General features: G+C 40.4%; 1 protein-coding gene across 5 annotated transcripts in view; it reads left to right on the top strand.

Annotated features, from left to right (window-relative positions):
• The first annotated feature begins 11791 nt into the window (after positions 1–11791).
• Positions 11792–18654, top strand: part of MED23 (mediator complex subunit 23) — a 42455-nt gene continuing 35592 nt past the window's right edge. For 4 of the 5 annotated variants that reach the window (XM_012182907.5, XM_004011322.6, XM_012182908.4 and 1 more), the window contains exons 1-6: positions 11792–12008; positions 12365–12396; positions 12555–12642; positions 14738–14862; positions 16929–17040; positions 18462–18560. In XM_012182907.5, coding sequence (XP_012038297.1) covers positions 11970–12008; positions 12365–12396; positions 12555–12642; positions 14738–14862; positions 16929–17040; positions 18462–18560 — 495 coding nt within the window. In that variant the 5' untranslated portion in view covers positions 11792–11969. Of the gene's footprint in view, positions 12009–12364; positions 12397–12554; positions 12643–14737; positions 14863–16497; positions 16697–16928; positions 17041–18461; positions 18561–18654 lie in introns of those variants that run through there. The other variant, XM_060419654.1, reaches the window with a different exon arrangement.

The following is an 18654-nucleotide window of genomic DNA, read 5'->3' as shown; positions in this document are numbered from 1 at the left end:
AGCCTTCCTCAGTGATCATTGCAAAGAAATAGAGGAAAACAATACAATGGGAAAGACTAGCGATATCTTCGAGAAAATTAGAGATACCAAGGGAATATTTCATGCAAAGATGGGCTTGATAAAGGACAGAAATGCTATGGCCCTAATAGAGGCAGAAGATATTAAGAAGAGGTGGCATGAATACACAGAAGAACTATATATAAAAGATCTTCACGACCCAGATAATCACGATGGAGTGATCACTCACCTAGAGCCAGACTTCCTGGAATGTGAAGTCAAGTTGGCCTTAGGATGCATCACTACAAACAAAGCTAGTGGAGGTGATGGAATTCCAATTGAGCTATTTCAAATCCTGAAATATGATGCTGTGAAAGTGCTGCACTCAATATGCCAGCAAATGTGAAAAACTCAGCAGTGGCCACAGGACTGGAAAAGGTCAGTTTTCATTCCAATTCCAAAGAAAGGCAATGCCAAAGAATCCTCAAACTACTGCACAATTGCATTCATCTCACACGCTAGTAAAGTAATGCTCAAAATTCTCCAAGCCAGGCTTCAGCAATATGTGAACCATGAACTTCCAGATGTTCAAGCTGGTTTTAGAACAGGCAGAGGAACCAAAGATCAAATTGCCAACATCTGTTGGATCATCGAAAAAGTGAGAGAGTTCCAGAAAAGTATCTACTTCTGTTTTATTGACTACACCAAAGCCTTTCACTGTGTGGGTCGCAACAAACTGTGGAAAATTCTGAAAGAGATGGGAATACCAGACCACCTGACCTGTCTCTTGAGAAATCTGTATGCAGGTCAGGAAGCAACAGTTAGAACTGGACATGGAACAACAGACTGGTTCCAAATAGGAAAAGGAGTATGTCAAGGCTATATATTGTCACCTTGCTTATTTGACTTATACTCAGAGTACATAATGAGAAATGCTGGGCTGGAAGAAACCCAAGCTGGAATCAAGATTGCTGGGAGAAATATCAATAACCTCAGATATGCAGATGACACCACTATTATGGCAGAAAGTGAAGAAGAACTAAAGAGCCTCTTGATGAAAGTGAAAGAGGAGAGAGCAAAAGTTGCCTTAAAATTCAGCATTCAGAAAACTAAGATCATGGCATCTGGTCCTATCACTTCATGGCAAATAGATGGGAAACAGTGGAAACAGTGACAGACTTTATTTTTGGGGACTCCAAAATGACTGCAGATGATGACTGTAGCCATGAAATTAAAAGATGCTTGATCCTTGGAAGAAAAGTTATAGACAGTGTGTTAAAAAGCAGAGACATTACTTTGCCAACAAAGGTCCATCTAGTCAAGGCTATGGTTTTCCAGCAGTCATGTATGGATGGGAGAGTTGGACCATAAAGAAAGCTGAGCACCAAAGAATTGATGCTTAGACTGCATAGTCTTAGTCCCTTAGACTGCAAGGAGATCCAACCAGTCCACGCTAAAGGAAATCAGTCCTGGGTGTTCATTAGAAGGACTGATGTTTAAGCTGAAACTCCAATACTTTGGCTACCCATGAGAAAAACTGACTTATTTTAAAAGTCCCTGATGCTGGGAAAGATTGAAGACGGGAGGAGAAGGCGATGATGGAGGATAAGATGCTTGAATGGCATCACAGATTCAATGGACACGAGTCTGAGTAAACTCTGGGAGTTAGTGGTGGACAGGGAGGCCTGGCGTGCTGCAGTCATGGGGTCACAAAGAGTTGGACAAGACTAAGCAACTGAACTGAACTAACGCTTTTATGAAAATGCTTGTAGATGACATGCCTTAATGCTCCAAAACTAAATTAGACTTGGTAGCAAGTACGAGGGTTATTTCAGAAGGAATACTAAAGAAATAAGAACAGGGTTTCCTTTAACTACTTATATCCCACACTCAGTCGTGAGCTTCTAAACTCTACCACATTCAGCACAATTCTGTAAGCCAACAAAGTTCCCATGAACTATGGTTGCTTTCTGCCCTTAATATCAGCTTGTGGATGTAATGACATTATTCTTGCAACTTTGCTATCAGCATCACAAGAAAAAAACAACTGTGACTGCACTTTGTTAATCAATTATCTTCTTGCTCCCAGGAATGATTCACAAGAAACCCTATTCATAAAGCTGATCTAACCAGATTTACAGATGGGTCCTATTAATTGATAAGCAGAGTCATTACAGAGCTGCAAATGCAATAATGTCCACACTGCATGCAATTAAAAACTTATTTGCCAGAAACAAAGTCAGCAGAACAAGTCACATGGATTGTCTTTACTCTAGCTTGTCAATTAGCTAAAGGTCAGGTGAAGTGAAGGGAAATGAAAGTCACTCAGTCACGTCTGACTCTTTGCAATCCCATGGACTATATAGTCCAGAATACTAGAGTGGGTAGCCATTCCCTTCTCCTGGGGGACTTCCCAACCCAGGGATGGAACCCAGGTCTCCCACACTGCAGGCAGATTATTTACCAGCTGAGCTACCAGGGAGGCCCAAGAATACTGGATTGGGTAGTCTATCCCTTCTCCAGGGGAGTCTTCCCGACCAAGGAATCAAACTGCGGTCTCCAGCAATGCAAGAGATTCTTTACCAGCTGTGCTACCAGGGTAACCCCTGGTAAGGTAACAAGGTCATGTAACAAGAATTTATAATGAGGTCAGTATACTTTTGAAGTGACATAACAACTTTGGAGTGCTAAGAAAACAATGAGGTTTTTAACCTCTTCAGGACAATCTATTTTTAAAAATAGGTTGCACAGTTATTAACTGTTATACAATTACCAAAACACTTAACAATTATTAAATAACAGGGCATTCCAAGCCTGACACTGGGGAAACTAAAGGAAACAGCTTGCTGATGCTGCAGCCCAACAGCAGCTTTAAATATTCATCCTGTGCAGCCTTGAGAATGTCCACTGCTCTCCAGTAGCCCTGTTAACCCAATAAAAGATTCCTTTCCTATGGACTCAAGAAATTGCCACCATAGAAGGGAAACAGATATGGCAACAAAAGCAGAGAATTTTGACCCCATGACTAAACTAAACTAAACTAAACTAAAAGTGGTTTAGGAGGTTTTTTTTGTTTTGTTTTAATCACTAAGTCATGTCCAACTCTTTTGTGACCCCATGGACTATATGCCACCAGGCTCCTCTGTCCATGGGATTTCCAAGGCAAGAATACTGAAGTGGGTTACCATTTCCTTCCCCGGGGGATGATTTAGATAGAACAAAACAAATTTATAGTGTCTACTGGAGCCCAACTACCACTACACCAGCACATCTTTCAACCCAATGAGCATCTGAAAAAATTGGTTATGAGGGAAAAGCAGTATTTTGGAAACTTTCACCCGCAATGGTGCAAAAGGAAGCATATTATATTATTGACAGGGTCTCACAGAGACACTAAAAATTGATAATGACTTTTCCAGAAAGCTCTCAGGAGATTAAAAGGATCATGAATTTCAACCTGGAGATTTTGTTTACTGGAACAGGCATCAAATAAAAGATTGTTTACAATCAGAATGGGAAGAACCTTAACAGGTATCATTGTTAATAACTAATCCATGCACAGCCAGACTGAAAGACAATGATTCATGGATTCACATCTCTCATTTTAGAAAGGCTCCTCCACTTGAATGGTCTTTGACCCCTGTTTCTACACCTGACTTCAACTAAGACAAGCATCAGCAAGCTAGGGCAAGAAGACAACAACAGTAGCTAACCAACCCATCCACTCCCAGCCTCCAAAGATTCTAAGCTGTTTCATCTCCATCCTCAACTTCTAGGGTTTCCAGCTTTCCATTAGAATTGCTATACCCTATTCCTTAGATAGGTAGGTACACTCCCTAATCTTCAAACCTAAGACAGTATTTCTTCAAAACCAAATGGTTCTGTTTTATATTGTTGCATTTTGGGTTTTTTTTTTTGGGGGGGGGGGGTCCGGGAAGGTTTCTGTCTTCCCCAAAGTTCACTCCTTTATTCATACACCCAAAATGATGGTCTCAATAGCTGCTGACTCAAACTACCCATCCTGGCTTTCAGAGCTCTCCAATTCTGAGAGGTACGACTCTGGACTCATTCTCCAGGCAGACCCAACTATTTGTCTGAAGGCCAGCTCTAACAGTGATCTGGCCTTCTTTCCAAAGACACCCTAGGTGATCTCACTTTGTCCAAGTCCTACTGGTCACCAGAATCTCCTTTTCTGCCTTTGCTTGTTTCCTGAACTTTTGATGCATTTCCTGTTCCCAGTGCCAAGCCTCTGCTTTGAACCAATTTAATCACATTGGTTTGACCACTAACACACTTCCTTGAGTACACGTTCATGTTCACCCTTTTGCTCCATCTGCTTTGGTCAGCTCCACATAATTTTTCTTTTTGCTAAAAAAGAAGAAAGCCCCTCTTTTCTTCTCAACCTCTCAACCTCACCACTATCTCTTCCCATGCTTGGATGGCCATGTCATTCCAGTCAAGTACCTACAAACTCTGCTGAGCCGACCCCCATCCACAACCTGGAGGACAGAGCATCACACCAAAAGCCTCACAATCTAAAGGAAATTGCCCAGCTACATTTCAGAGTTGCTTGGAACTTGTGACCCCTTGATTTCTTTCAATTTTCCCCTTTGGACATGGGGATGTATATCCTAGGCTTGTCCTACCGTTATGCTTTGGAAGCAGATAACTTGTTACCTGGTTTCACAGGTTTGCTGTTGTTGCTGTTCAGCTGCTCAGTCATGTCCAGCTCTTTGCAACCCCATGGAATGCAGCATGCCAGGCTTCCCTGTCTTTCACTATCTCATGGAGTTTGCTGAAACTCATGTCCATTGAGTTGATGATGCCATCCAACCATCTCAAGTTCTGTCACTCTCTTCTCCTCCTGCCTCAAACTTTTCCAGCATCAGGGTCTTTCCCAGTGAGTTTGCTCTTTGCATCAGATGGCCAAAGTATTGGAGCTTCAACTTTAGCATCAGTCCTTCCAATGAATATTGAGGGTAGGTTTCCTTTAGGATTAACTGGTTTGATCTTGCTGTCTAAGGGTCTCTCAAGAGTTTCCTCTACCACCACAGTTCAAAAGCATCAATTCTGCAGCACTCAGCTTTCTTTATAGTCCAACTGTCACATCCCTACATGACTCCTGGAAATACCTTAGCTTTGACTAGACAGACCTTTGTCAAAAAAGTCATGTCTCTGCTTTTAACACACTGTCTATGTTTGTCATAGCTTTTCTTCCAAGGTGCAAGCTTCTTTTAGTTTTATGGCTTTTTAATTTCACAGATTCATAGTTGGAAGGGAATATTGCCTCAGGATGCCTCACACCTCAATTCTGACCTATACCTGATTTAGATATTTAGACAAAATTTTGTCTAAACTTGGAGTTGATGCTAAAATGGCTAAGATTTGTGAGCTATTGTGATGGGTGAAATGTATTTTGCATAGTTCAAGGACAAGCATTTGGTGGCCCAGAGGAAATAGTTTTAGGCTGAATTGTATGCCCCTCAAATACACACCTTCAAAACAATTTTATTTGGACATGGGGTCTTTAAAGAGGTAATTAAGTTAAAATAAGGTCATTGTGGTGGGCCCTGACCCAGTATGACTGGTGTACTTGTAAGAAGAGACGTTAGCCACAGACACGAGTGGGGGAGGAGCATGCGAAGGCACAGGTAAGAGACAGCCGCTCACAAGCCAAGGAGAGAGGCCTCCAAAGAAACCAACCAACTGATATACCTATGAATTGTAAATATTTCTGATATGTTTGTAAATATAAATAATGATATTAACGGATTTTGACTTACTGAGAAAAATAGGAAATTTTGATCTCAAATTTTTACCAACTTGATCTCGGACTTCTAACCTCCAGAACTGTGAGAAAGCACCATTTTGTTTTTTAAGCCACCTATTTCCGTTGCTATGGCAGCAAACTAATACACTCAGGATAACTCTTGAAGTTAGTCTCCAGCAGAAAATTTGAATTCTTTATATTAGGATTTTAGAAGTTCTTCAGTGCAGTTCAGTCCAGTCGCTCAGTCATGACCGACTCTTCATGACCCCATGGACTGCAGCATGCCAGGCCTCCCTGTCTATCACCAACTCCCGGAGTTTACTCAGACATCTGTCTATTGAGTCAGTGATGTCATCCAACCATCTCATCCTCTGTCATCCCCCTCTCCTCCTGCCTACAATCTTTCCCAGCATCAGGGTCTTCTCAGATGAGTCAGTTCTTCGCATCAGGTGGCCAAAGTATTGGAGTTTCAGCTTCAGCATCAGTCCTTCCAATGAATATTCAGGATTGATTTCCTTTAGGGTGGACTGGTTGGATCTCCTTACAGTCCAAGGGGCTCTCAAGAGTCTTCTCCAATGCCACAGTTCAAAAGCATCAATTCTTCGGCACCCAGCTTTCTTTATAGTCCAACTCTCACATCCATACGTGACTACTGGAAAAATCATAGCTTTGACTAGATGGACATTTGTTGGCAAAATAATGTCTCTGCTTTTTAATATGCTGTCTAGGTTGGTCATAACTTTTCTCCCAAGGAGTAAGCGTCTTTTAATTTCATGGCTGCAGTCACCATCTGCAGTGATTTTGGAGCCCAAAAAAATAAAGTCTGACACTATTTCCACTGTTTCCAATCTATTTGCCATGAAGTGATGGGACCGGATGACATGATCTTTGTTTTCTGAATGTTGAGCTTTAAGTAAGCTTTTTCACTCTCCTTTTTCACTTTCAACAAAAGGCTCTCTAGTTCTCCTCTTTCACTTTCAACAAGAGGCTCTCTAGTTCTTCTTCACTTTCTGCCATAAGGGTGGTATCATCTGCATATCTGAGTTTATTGATATTTCTCCTGGCAATCTTGATTCCAGCTTGTGCTTAATCCAGCCCAGAATTTCTCATGATGTACTCTGCATAGAAGTTAAATAAGCAGGGTGACAATATACAGCCTTGACGCACTCCTTTCCCTACTTGGAACCAGTCTGTTGTTCCATGCCCACTTACAACTGTTGCTTCCTGACCTGCATACACATTTCTCAGGAGGCAGGTCAGGTGGTCTGGTATTCCCATCTCTTTCAGAATTGACCAGTTTGTTGTGACCCACACAGTGAAAGGCTTTGATATAGTCAATAAAGCAGAAGCAGATGTTTTTCTGGAACTCTCTTGCTTTTTCAATGTTCCAACGGATGTTGGCAATTTGATCTCTGGTTCCTCTGCCTTTTTAAAACCAGCCTGAACATGTGGAAGTTCACAGTTCACATTGCTGAAGCCTGGCTTGGAGAATTTTGAGCATTACTTTACTAGCGTGTGAGATGAGTGCAATTGTGCAGTAGTTTGAGGATTCTTTGGCATTGCCTTTCTTTGGAATTTGAATGAAAACTGACTTTTTCCAGTCCTGTGGCCACTGCTGAGTTTTCCACATTTGCTGGCATACTGAGTGTAGCACTTTCACAGCATCATCTTTTAGGATTTGAAATAGCTCAATTGGAATTCCATCGCCTCCACTAGCTTTGTTCGTAATGATGCTTCCCAAGGCCCACTTGACTTCACATTCCAGAATGTCTGGCTCTAGGTGAGTGATCACCCCATTGTGATTATCTAGGTCATGAACATCTTCTTTATATAGTTCTTCTGTGTATTCTTACCACCTCTTCTTAATATCTCCTGCTTCTGTTAGGTCCATACCATTTCTGTCCTTTAGTGAGCTCATCTTTGCATGAAATGTTCCCTTGGTATCTTTAATTTTCTTGAAGACATCTCTAGTCTTTCTCATTGTATTGTTTCCTCTGTTTCTTTGCACTGATCCCTGAAGAATGCTTTCTTATCTCTCTGTGTTATTCTTTGGAATTCTGCATTCAAATGGGTATATCTTTCCTTTTTTCTTTTGCTTTCTGCTTCTCTTCTTTTCACAGCTATTTGTAAGACCTCTTCAGACAGCCATTTTGCTTTTTTGCATTTCTTTTTCTTGGGATGGTCTTACTCCTTGTCTCCTGTACAATGTCACTAACCTCTGTCCATAGTTCATCAGGCACTCTGTCTATCAGATCTAGTCCCTTAAAGATATTTCTCACTTCCACTGTATAATCGTTAGAAGTTCTTACATAGTAAAAATGGCATTGCTCTTGTTTAGCCACTAAGAACTGTCCAACTGTACTGCGACCCCATGGACTATAGCCTGCCAGGCTCCTCTGTCCATGGGATTTCCCAGGCAAAAAATCTGGAGTGGGTTGCCATTTCCTACTCCAGGGGATCTTTCCTACTCGGAGACTGAGTTCTTATCTCCTGCATAGCAGGTGGATTTTTTTTTTAAACCACTGAATCACTGAGGACCCCCAACAGTGGCATACGGTGTTGCATATACATACCAAATGTTGGGAACTATGTATCTTCCAGGTCAAATATTTGTATAGCAAAGCCACAACAGGAGAATTATTAGCTCAAAATTTAGCAAGTGAGGAGCATGAGTTCGAGCTGTATGAGGTATTCCACAACCTTCAAAAAAAAGTTAAAGGTCATTTGGACCCCTATGATACCCAGGAGTTTTTTCACTAGTTAAAGCTGATCATCAAAAAAAAAAAAAAAAAAAGACATGTTTTATTAGGAGTTGGTGATGATAGTGGCGTATGAAAAAAAATACAATCTCAATAAAATAGTAACAGAATTCAGAAATATAAAAGTGATAACATATTATAACTGAGTAGCATGTATCCCATGGAAGCAAAGTTGGTTTAGCACTGATTCAGGGCAGGCTGCCCCCAAATGTGCCACTCTGGAATGCTGAAAAGATTCAGGAAGAATCTTTGAACTTCCCACCACTTATTAACTAAAAGAATTTAAGATATAAGACCTGTTTGAGGAAGGAGCTCACACCATAAATAGTATAGTGAAATATGAACTAGGCGTGATAGACAAAGAGGAACTTACCAAACTGGTTAGATCAAAGTCTTATCTATGTTCTATTGTTTAGATGGCCTGGCATATATTTGCTCACCAAACGTTAACTCTTTTCATCCTGCTGTGAATACCTTACTTCCTTTTGAAGCCCAGACCCCACCTTCTTGTTCCAGGCAAAAATACTGGAGTGTGTTGCCATTTAATTATACATCAATTTAAAAAATGACTTGGGGGAAAACACATTAAGAAGGTCTAAAAATGGATGGCCAACTTTTATTTAATAAATGGAGCATCAGTGAGCATAAGATAAAAATTAATTGCATTTGGCTATGACAAATAATTCTTACAGACCATCTTGATGATGATGCAATGTCGCTTCGGTCTTGTCTGACTCATTGCAACCCTATGGACCGTAGCCCACCAGGCTTCTCTGTCCATGGGATTTCTCAGGCAAGAATACTGGAGTGTGTTGCCATTTCCTTCTCCAGGGGATCTTCCCAACCCAAGGATGGAACCCACATCTCTTAGTCCCCTGCATTGGCAGGCAGGTTCATTACTACTACAGCCACCTGGGAAGTCCACTGACCATCTTATCTACTTAACTGTACAAGCCCTGGCCAATATCAAGAACAGCTGGCATTTGCTGAGAATACAATGATTTGGAACACAGAGCAGAAATGTGGAAATCTGCTAGATAGTAAGTGAAAGCTGTCTTAGAAGTGAATCTGATGAAAGATAATCCACAATAAAACAATCTGTTTAGCATTCAACAAAAAAGTAGATCCCTAAGGTACTTGGATTTTAATAATTCTGACTCTCTCACCCTTCTAGCTTGGACATTCTGCAAAATATACTCTTCAATACAGTTCATTAAATACCTAGTACTGAAGGAACAGTGGATAAATACTCCATAAATGAAATTCTCTAGTACTTCTGCACAAAAGTGTTGTATGAGGCTAAAGAAGAGACCCCTAAATCAGCTTGAAGAATAAGACCAAGTTTCCACAAATATGTCAAACTGATGCTTGAAAGAATAAAGCTCTGGCATACTCCGACCAGGCCAGTGGGCCAATCCTCTTTGCCACCCTTTTCCACCCCGATCCTTACCAAAGTTTCGAGGTATTCAGTAATTGACAAATATTATTGCTTTTAGATTATCATAACTGAAAATAGTAGATTTTATTCAATTGTTTTAATTAAAACAATTAAAAACCAATTATGATGCATTCATTCATTTTAAAAAACTTCATTGACAGCCTGCTGTGTTCTGGCACTGTGCAAGGCAGTGAGGTTACCAAGTAGAGAAGACATGGTCCCTGTTGTCAAGAAAAGTGCAGTTTCAACTCCTGGCTCTAGGCAGCTGATAGAGCCCCAGAAAGTCAGCAGCTCACAGACATCAAGTCGACCCAAGTTGCAGGAGGGGCATTTCCCGCAGGCTGCAGCCCCTAGGCCTCAAGTATTTTTTTTTAAATTCCTGAGATATAAAAGCATTAGCACCAAGTAGGAAGCAATTCCCGCTTCAGCTGGGAAGTGGTGGCCTGCAGCCAACCTCGCCCCACAGTGCCTTCAGTTCAGTAGCTCAGTTGTGTCCAACTCTTTGCAGCCCCATGGACTGCAACACACCAGGCTTCCTTGTCCATCACCAACTCACAGAGCTTGTTCAAACTCATGTCCATTGAGTTGGTGATGCCATCCAACCATCTCATCTTCTGTCAGCCCCTTCTCCTCCTGCCTTCAATCTTTCCCAACATCAGGGTCTTTGCTAATGAGTCAGTTCTTCCAATCAGGTGGCCAAAGCATTGGAGCTTCAGCTTCAGCATCAGTCCTTCCAATGAATATTCAGGACTGATTTCCTTTAGGATTGACTGATTTAATCTCCTTGCAGTCCAGCGGATTCTCAGGAGTCTTCTCCAACACCACAGTTCAAAAGCACCAATTCTTCAGTGCTCAGCTTTCCTTATGGTCCAACTCTAACATCCATATATGATTACCGGAAAAACCATAGGTTTGACTAGATGTATCTTTTGTCGGTAATGTCTCTGCTTTTTAATATGCTGTCTAGGTTGGTCATAGCTTTTCTTCCAAGGAGTAAGTATCTTTTAATTTCATGGCTGCAGTCACCATCTGTAGTCATTTTGGAACCCAAGAAAATAAAATCTCTCACTGTTTCCATTGTTCCCCCATCTATTTGCCATGAGGTGATGGGACCAGATACCACGATCTTAGTTTTCTGAATGTTGAGTTTTAAGCCAGTTTTTTCACTCTCATCTTTCACTTTCATCAAGAGATTCTTTAGTTCTTCACTTTCTGCCATGAGGGTGGTGTCATCTGCATATCTAAGGTTATAGATATTTCTCCTGGCAATCTTGATTCCAGCTTGTGCTTCAGCTAGCCTGGCATTTCTCATGATGTACTCTGCATAGATGTTAAATAAGCAGAGTGACAATATACAGGCTTGATGTACTCCTTTCCTAATTTGATGGGCTTCCCTGGTGGCTCAGACAGTAAAACGTCTGCCTGTAATGTGGGAGACCAGGGTTCAATCCCTGGGTCGGGAAGCTCCCTCGAGAAGGAAATGGTAACCCACTCCAATATTCTCGCCTGGAAAATTCATGGATTGAGGAGCCTGGTGGGTTATACACTCCACGGAGTCGCAAAGAGTCGGACACGACTTCGCGCCTTCGCTTTCGCTTTTCCCAATTTGGAACCAGTCCGTTGTTCTGTGTCCGGGTCTGTTGCTTCTTGACCTGCATACAGATTTCTGAGGCGGCGGTGCCTTAGGCTGGAAGTTTCACTTGGGGGCGCTCGCATCTGGCTCGTGGATCGCGCTTCCCCACAGGCGGAACCATCTGGCTGGGTCTCTTGTTTCTGTGCGTGCCGTAGTCAGCGCACACCCAGCGCTCAGGCTTCCGTGCGGGTTCCGGCTGATTGCTGGGCCCGGGAGGGGATAGTGCCGGCTTGGCGCCCAAGGAAGAAGTTGACACCGACGAGTTGAAGTTACCTGCAGGCGTCTCCGGCCCTCTGCCCATCCATTGCCGGAGCTCGGGCCTGACCCGTGCCGCACTCCTGGCCTCCAAAGAAGGCGAGGGTGACGGTCCAGATGGAGACGCAACTACAGAGCATTTTTGAGGAGGTGGTGGTGAGTGGAACTGCCAGGGATCCTGGGCGATATCTGGGTGAGGGGGTGGCTAGGGGACAGCGGCTCAAGAAATCTGGCCCACGCAACCTCTCCCCACCTCTTCTTGTTGTGACATCGAGTATGTGTGCAAGGGTTGGGCGATTCTCAAACTGCTGTCAAATTCAGTTTCATTTGAAATCCACAACACCCTTTGTTACAGACCAAGCAGGTGGGTATTGTTTGTTTCTGCTCGTTGCTAATTAAGGTGATTTGCCCTATGTTGCACTATATTATTTTGCTCGGGGAGGCCCCTTTCCCTCCCTTAAAATTAAAAAAAAAAAAAATCATACTGTTTACTTTTTTTTTTTTTTTAACAGAAAACGGAGATTATAGAAGAGGCTTTCCCTGGGTAAGTGTATACATGGCAGATCTTTGTGTTTTTACCTGATTGTATCTTTGTAAGATTTTCTTTAGATCTGTCTTGGAGGTTTATAAGATCTACTATTCTGCTTATGTTGAATCACATTTTTAAAACTAGTGGCAAATAATTCGATTTTTGTTTTTTAGCATGTTTATGGACACCCCTGAAGATGAAAAAACAAAACTTATTAGCTGTTTAGGGGCCTTCAGACAATTTTGGGCTGGTCTTTCTCAGGTGAGCACTGCATTTTTAATACACTCAGCTGACGATTTTTGGCCCTTTATTTTTTTACACTTACTTTGATGTTGCTGTTAAGATTTTTCTGGAAAAGGAGAAATAAAATTGTCATCATCTTTCATTTGTCTATTCTGGCTTCCGTTCATTTCATCTTGTATTCTTCCAGTAGAGAATCTGTATTGAAAAATCAGGTTGACCATAGCACAGTGTGAGTTGTTTTTATAAATCTCTCCCAAGTTAGATTATATAAAACCATTTTCATCCTATTCTGATTTATTTAGTGCACTTCAGAACAACTGTGTTAGGAGTTGTAACGGATAAAAACTTCATTCATTTAATCAGCAAAGGAACTGGTCCAGCATTGATACAAAGATATTATAATAAAGATACCATAGTAAAGATACAAAGATGCCGCAGTAAGGATCCAAAGATACTTTAACAAAATTGAGGCAAGTACAGTAAAACTTAATAACAAAGAGCATTCACCAGAAGTTGCAGCCTTGTAAAAGATAAAATGTTTGAACCTTAAAGAACTCATGATCCAGTAGTACATTATTACCTTCTTATGATGTCTTATAAGTAGGAAATTGAGAACTGTTTACAGTTGAGCTGCTAGTGACTAAGACTCACTACTCAGAAATGAATCGCATAGTTGCAGTGCATTCGTTCTTTTACATTTCTTTTACTTTTGATTATTTTCTAATATATTCATACGATACAAAATGCAAAGAGGTGCGAAAAGTTCCACCCAATGAGTAAGATTATCTACCTTCTGCTTCTCTTAGCTTAGTCATTTGTTTCTTTTTCTGTCTGCAATCAGTGTTTCCAGTTTATGTTTCCTTCTGGAGTGTTTAATGCATAGAATCATTGTTATAGAATGTCTGTATGCCATGTACATTATTCATTAGCACTTTGCTTTTTCCCTCTTAAATTCTCAAATTGATGTAATTTTATATCAATCCATTTAAAGTTACTTCTGTCCTCTTTCTTTCTTAGAGCAGCATTATATCCTATTATATGGCTGCACCATCCTTTGTTTAACCAGTCCCCCACAATGTGATAGGTTGCTTCTTACCTTTTTCTCTTTAAATAATACTATAATGAATAGTTTTAGGCAGGGGACACAGAATATATTATTGCTGGGTCAGAGGATAGTTCTATGTGTAGTTTTTCTAAAAATAATCTAATAGCTTCCATAAGGGTTTTACCAATTTATCCTCCCACCAGCAATATATCAGTGGGATATATATTGCTATTCCCTCAAGCCTCACAGTAGCATGTTATTGAGCTTTTTGATCTTTACCAGTCGAAAGCATGAGAAATTTTATCTCAGTGTAGTTTTATTTTACATTTCTGTGAGTGATATTGAACATCTTATATCTTTCTAACATTTTAACGTTTTAATAATTGATTAAACACTGTATGAGTTAAGATAAAACCCTTGTCTTCAAGAATTTTGTGTTCTGACAGAGGATCCAGGAAGAAAATAAGTATTTCTAAACCAGTACTATTTATTCAGCAATAGAAGTGTGTATGAAGGACAGTGGTAGCACAGAGCAGGACATCTTGAGGATATTCTGGAAGGTAATCTTTGATTTGGGCACCACATTTTGGTATCAGACTTAAAGTTTTGCAGGTCTGGAAAATGGATATGTCATTAGCTCATAACTGATTTGGCTCTTAGGGATTAGATTCACTAAATTCTCATGAGGCTGATGTACTAATTCATAGTGGATTTTTTCCTCCAGTGACAGAGATATTTATATCTGCCATTAAGGGCACTGCTTACAGTGCCTTTGCTAGACTTTTTTGTTGATCATGAATATGTTAATAAAATCATACTCTTTCTGGAGGTCCCATATAGTAAAAATGGTGGAAGTTTTAATCTATATAATTGTGTGATTTTAAGCTTAAAATAACTCAGCTACTAAATCTGAATTTTTCCAGTTCTTTTAAAATTGTTTTCATCCATTAATTTATAATGAAGTATCTCACTCATAGTCTTCATATATACTCCCAGATGCTATTAGCTATTTGTTACTTATAAAATATAAGTTTAGACCTAAAATGTGATCATTTTCCAATTTTCCAGGAATCTCATGAACAGTGCATCCAGTGGATTGTTAAATTCATTCATGGCCAGCATAGTCCTAAAAGAATTTCTTTTCTTTATGACTGCTTAGCAATGGCAGTCGAGACTGGTCTCCTTCCACCCAGGTATGGTTAATGATGAATATGAACAATCTGAAATATTTTCTTTTTTTTTAATTAACGTTTAGAAATTGGTTGAGGTGATTGTTGTAAAAGGATAAGAGAATAAAGAAGGCAGTTACAGTCAACAAAAAGTGCTTCGTAGTATCTCAGTTTTAATTTCGAGGATGCAGTATTCTTAAAATTGTATACTTCAGGTGCTCAAAACCAGGCAGGCTTTGCCTTTTAGCCCAGGGATTAAAATCACTCACTTTGACAAGCTTTTCTAGGTAGTGTTTGTTGTATTTGTTATAGTCACTTGTTTGTTGAATTTTTTAGATTCCACATATAAGTGATGTCATATAGTATTTGTTGTTCTCTGTCTGACTTATTTTACTTAGCATAATACTCTAATAGTCTGTCCATGTTATTGCAAATGGCAAAATTTCATTCTTTTTTTATGGATGAGTAGTACACTGTGCGGAGAAGGCAATGGCACCCCACTCCAGTACTCTTGCCTGGAAAATCCCATGGATGGAGGAGCCTGGTAGGCTGCAGTCCATGGGGTCGCTAAGAGTCGAACACGACTGAGCGACTTCACTTTGACTTTTCACTTCCATGCATTGGAGAAGGAAATGTCAACCCACTCCAGTGTTCTTGCCTGGAGGATCCCAGGGACGGGGGAGCCTGGTGGGCTGCCGTCTATGGGGTAGCACAGAGTCAGACACGGCTGAAGTGACTTAGCAGTAGCAGCAGTAGCAGTATACTGTGTGTGTGTGTGAGATTGAGAGGGACATCTTTATCCATTCATCTGTTGAGGGACACTTAGGTTGCTTTCTTATCTTGGCAATTATAAATAATGCTGCTATGACCATTGGGATGTGTGTATCTTTTCAGATTAGTGTTTTTGTATTTTTTAGTTATATACCCAGGAGTGAAATTCCTGGGTCAGTTCCAGTTAACTTTTGCTGCATGATGAATTGCCTCAATACTTCATGGCTTAAAACAGTAATAATCCTTTTATTATTAACATTCACAATTACAGTGCTTGCTTGGACAAGGAGTAGGAAGGATTTTCTCAGGTTTTGTGTTTGCAATCGGATGGTGGCTATGACTGGAGTCATGACAAAGATTTCCCCATTCATATGCCTAACTGTCACCTGAGAGACATCAGCTGGCACTATTGGCCAGAACCTGCATATGCCTTCTCTGTGTGACCTTGACTTTCTCACAGTGTAGTGGAGTCTAGGAGCAACCATTCATAAGAGGGCTAGGCAGAAGCTGTATCACTTTGCCTTGAAAGCCTTTCCATTTGCCAGTCTTGGACCTGCCCAAACTGAGGGATAGATTTTTGTTTCTACCCTTTTGACATTGATACTCTTCCTGGGAGGAGCATCAATATCACATTTTAGAAGAGCACGTGGGGTCGAAAGTCTTATTGCAGCCATCTTGGAAAAACACAGTTTGCCACTAATTGGTTAATGATACACATTTAACCAATAGCTTTTGGTACATTTCTTTCTAGCAAAAATATAACATAATTAATATTAGTTCTACTTTGGAGAAGGCAATGGCACCCGATTCCAGTACTCTTGCCTGGAAAATCTCATGGACGGAGGAGCCTGGTAGGCTGCAGTCCATGGGGTTGCGAAGAGTCAGACACGACTGAGCGACTTCCCTTTCACTTTCATGCATTGGAGAAGGAAATGGCAACCCACTCCAGTGTTCTTGCCTGGAGAATCCCAGGGACGGGGAAGCCTGGTGGGCTGCCGTCTATGGGGTCGCACAGAGTCGGGCACGACTGAAGCGTCTTAGCAGCAGCAGCAGTTCTACTTTAGGACTTCCCTGGTGGCTCAAGACGGTAAGGAGTCTGCTTTGGGTTTAGTCCTACTCTGGGTTAAGTCTTTCATATAAATAAAAAATATAAAATGCTTTATGTAATTTTTTGAAAGTGTGCTTGAGTAATGTACCTTTATGACAATTATTAGCACTTACTGTGACAAATATAATATCCAGAGTTTGTGGACCTTGGCTATTAGAGAACTTACAAAACTCCTGTCTTGTAACTGGAATGGGTATTCCTTTTTTTCTAGGATGGTTTGTGAATCCCTGATAAACTCTGACACACTTGAATGGGAAAGAACACAGCTTTGGGCCTTAACATTTAAACTGGTTCGGAAAATAATTGGAGGGGTGGATTACAAGGTATTGTTTTTTCTGATTATAAAAAGTAATCGCTGTCAGATACTAATTTTTCAGGGTCTATTAATTTCACAGAAGAGAAATGAAGTGGAAGCATTTATAAAATCTGTCTCTTTTTTGTTGTATTTCCTGAAAGAGTTTAAAATTGCCCAGTGTTTCCCACAGCTCTCTGCTCCTCTCCCAACAGTCTTAAAAGTGCAGGTGGCTGGTAAACTTCTGTGACAAATAGGGAGTCACCAGGCAGACTCGGTTCTCTCATGCCACAGATCTTATGATCGTGGGGCCCCTGTCCAGTGGAAAGGCAAAGAGCAGGGAGGTGTGGAACTGAGAAGGGATGCAGGCATCAGCTGACAAAGGGAGCAAGTCCTGCTTCACCTTGGCCACCTTGGGCACTGTCATTCCTTAACTGGTATCTTCAGCACTCTGCTCTTGACCAAAACCAATAGCACACACACTCTAATTGTGTCTCATAACACAGCTCAGGAGCTCCACAGCTGCAGAAGCTTCTGCTTCATTCAAGCCACTTTGGTTATTGTCTCTTGAAAGACTTGTGGATACCTGACCCTGTGCATTATATCTGTATTTTCACTGATCTCAAATGGTTTAACTGATAATTATTGGCCAGAGTCATGATATCGTACAAAATTAGTTCTAAGAAGCCTTTTCTGATTATTTTCTATTTACTTGTACTTCGCTTTCCTTAGCAGGTTAATATGTAGTTTTGTACAAATAAGCACCTTATTTGTATGGTGCTTCATAATTGTTTCTTTCATGTATATGTTCTGTCTTTTACAAGACTGATCACATAGTTTATACTATGGAATGAAATGTCTTCCCTGTGTATTAGATTCTGCTTTGAAATCATGCAACTGGTAATAGATCTGAATAGATGACCAGTTAGCAGAATAGCCTTATTGGCTAAGTTTGAGGGGTTAAAATATGTGATGGATGATGAGAAAGAGGGAATGAAGTTAGAATATATACCAAAAGGAAGGTGCAGAAAAGGTTGTCTGCCAAAAAGTTGAATATTTATTGTCCATGTTTTTCAGAGTATTTTCAAGTTCTTCCAAATATATTTTTGTCTGTTAAGCTCAAACTAAACTTTTTGGTCCCTCATAATAATAGAAACTTTTCTAATGTTATAAAGCTGAACGGAATGTGGAAAGTTTAATTTTTATCTATAAGTGATTTCCTTTGTTCATTCATATGGCAAGCCATTCTTTAGATAGAATTCTGCTTTGGAACATGACACTTCTCTTGGGTTAATGTTAGGGGTTTGAATGTTAGCTTTGGTTCAGAAAAATTAAAAGTGTGACTTTGAGGGTTACATATTTTTCTAAGTATATAATCTTGAAAGCTTTAGCCATTTTAACCAGCACCCAGGACTTTAAAAAAATTTAATCTATGACTTTTTGTTGTATCAGGGTGTTCGAGATCTGTTAAAAGTGATTTTGGAGAAAATCTTGACAATTCCCAATACAGTGAGCTCAGCTGTTGTACAGCAGCTTCTGGCAGCAAGAGAGGTAATTTAAACTTGCCTGCAATTCATTGATCATCTCCTAAAGATGTCTAGTTTTATAGTTCCATGCTTTTAAAATTTACAGTAGTTTATAAAAT

The sequence above is a fragment of the Ovis aries genome, chromosome 8 (assembly GCF_016772045.2).
Source record: "Ovis aries strain OAR_USU_Benz2616 breed Rambouillet chromosome 8, ARS-UI_Ramb_v3.0, whole genome shotgun sequence".
Taxonomy (NCBI): Eukaryota; Metazoa; Chordata; class Mammalia; order Artiodactyla; family Bovidae; genus Ovis; species Ovis aries.
This window is presented reverse-complemented; position numbering and strand designations above follow the sequence as displayed.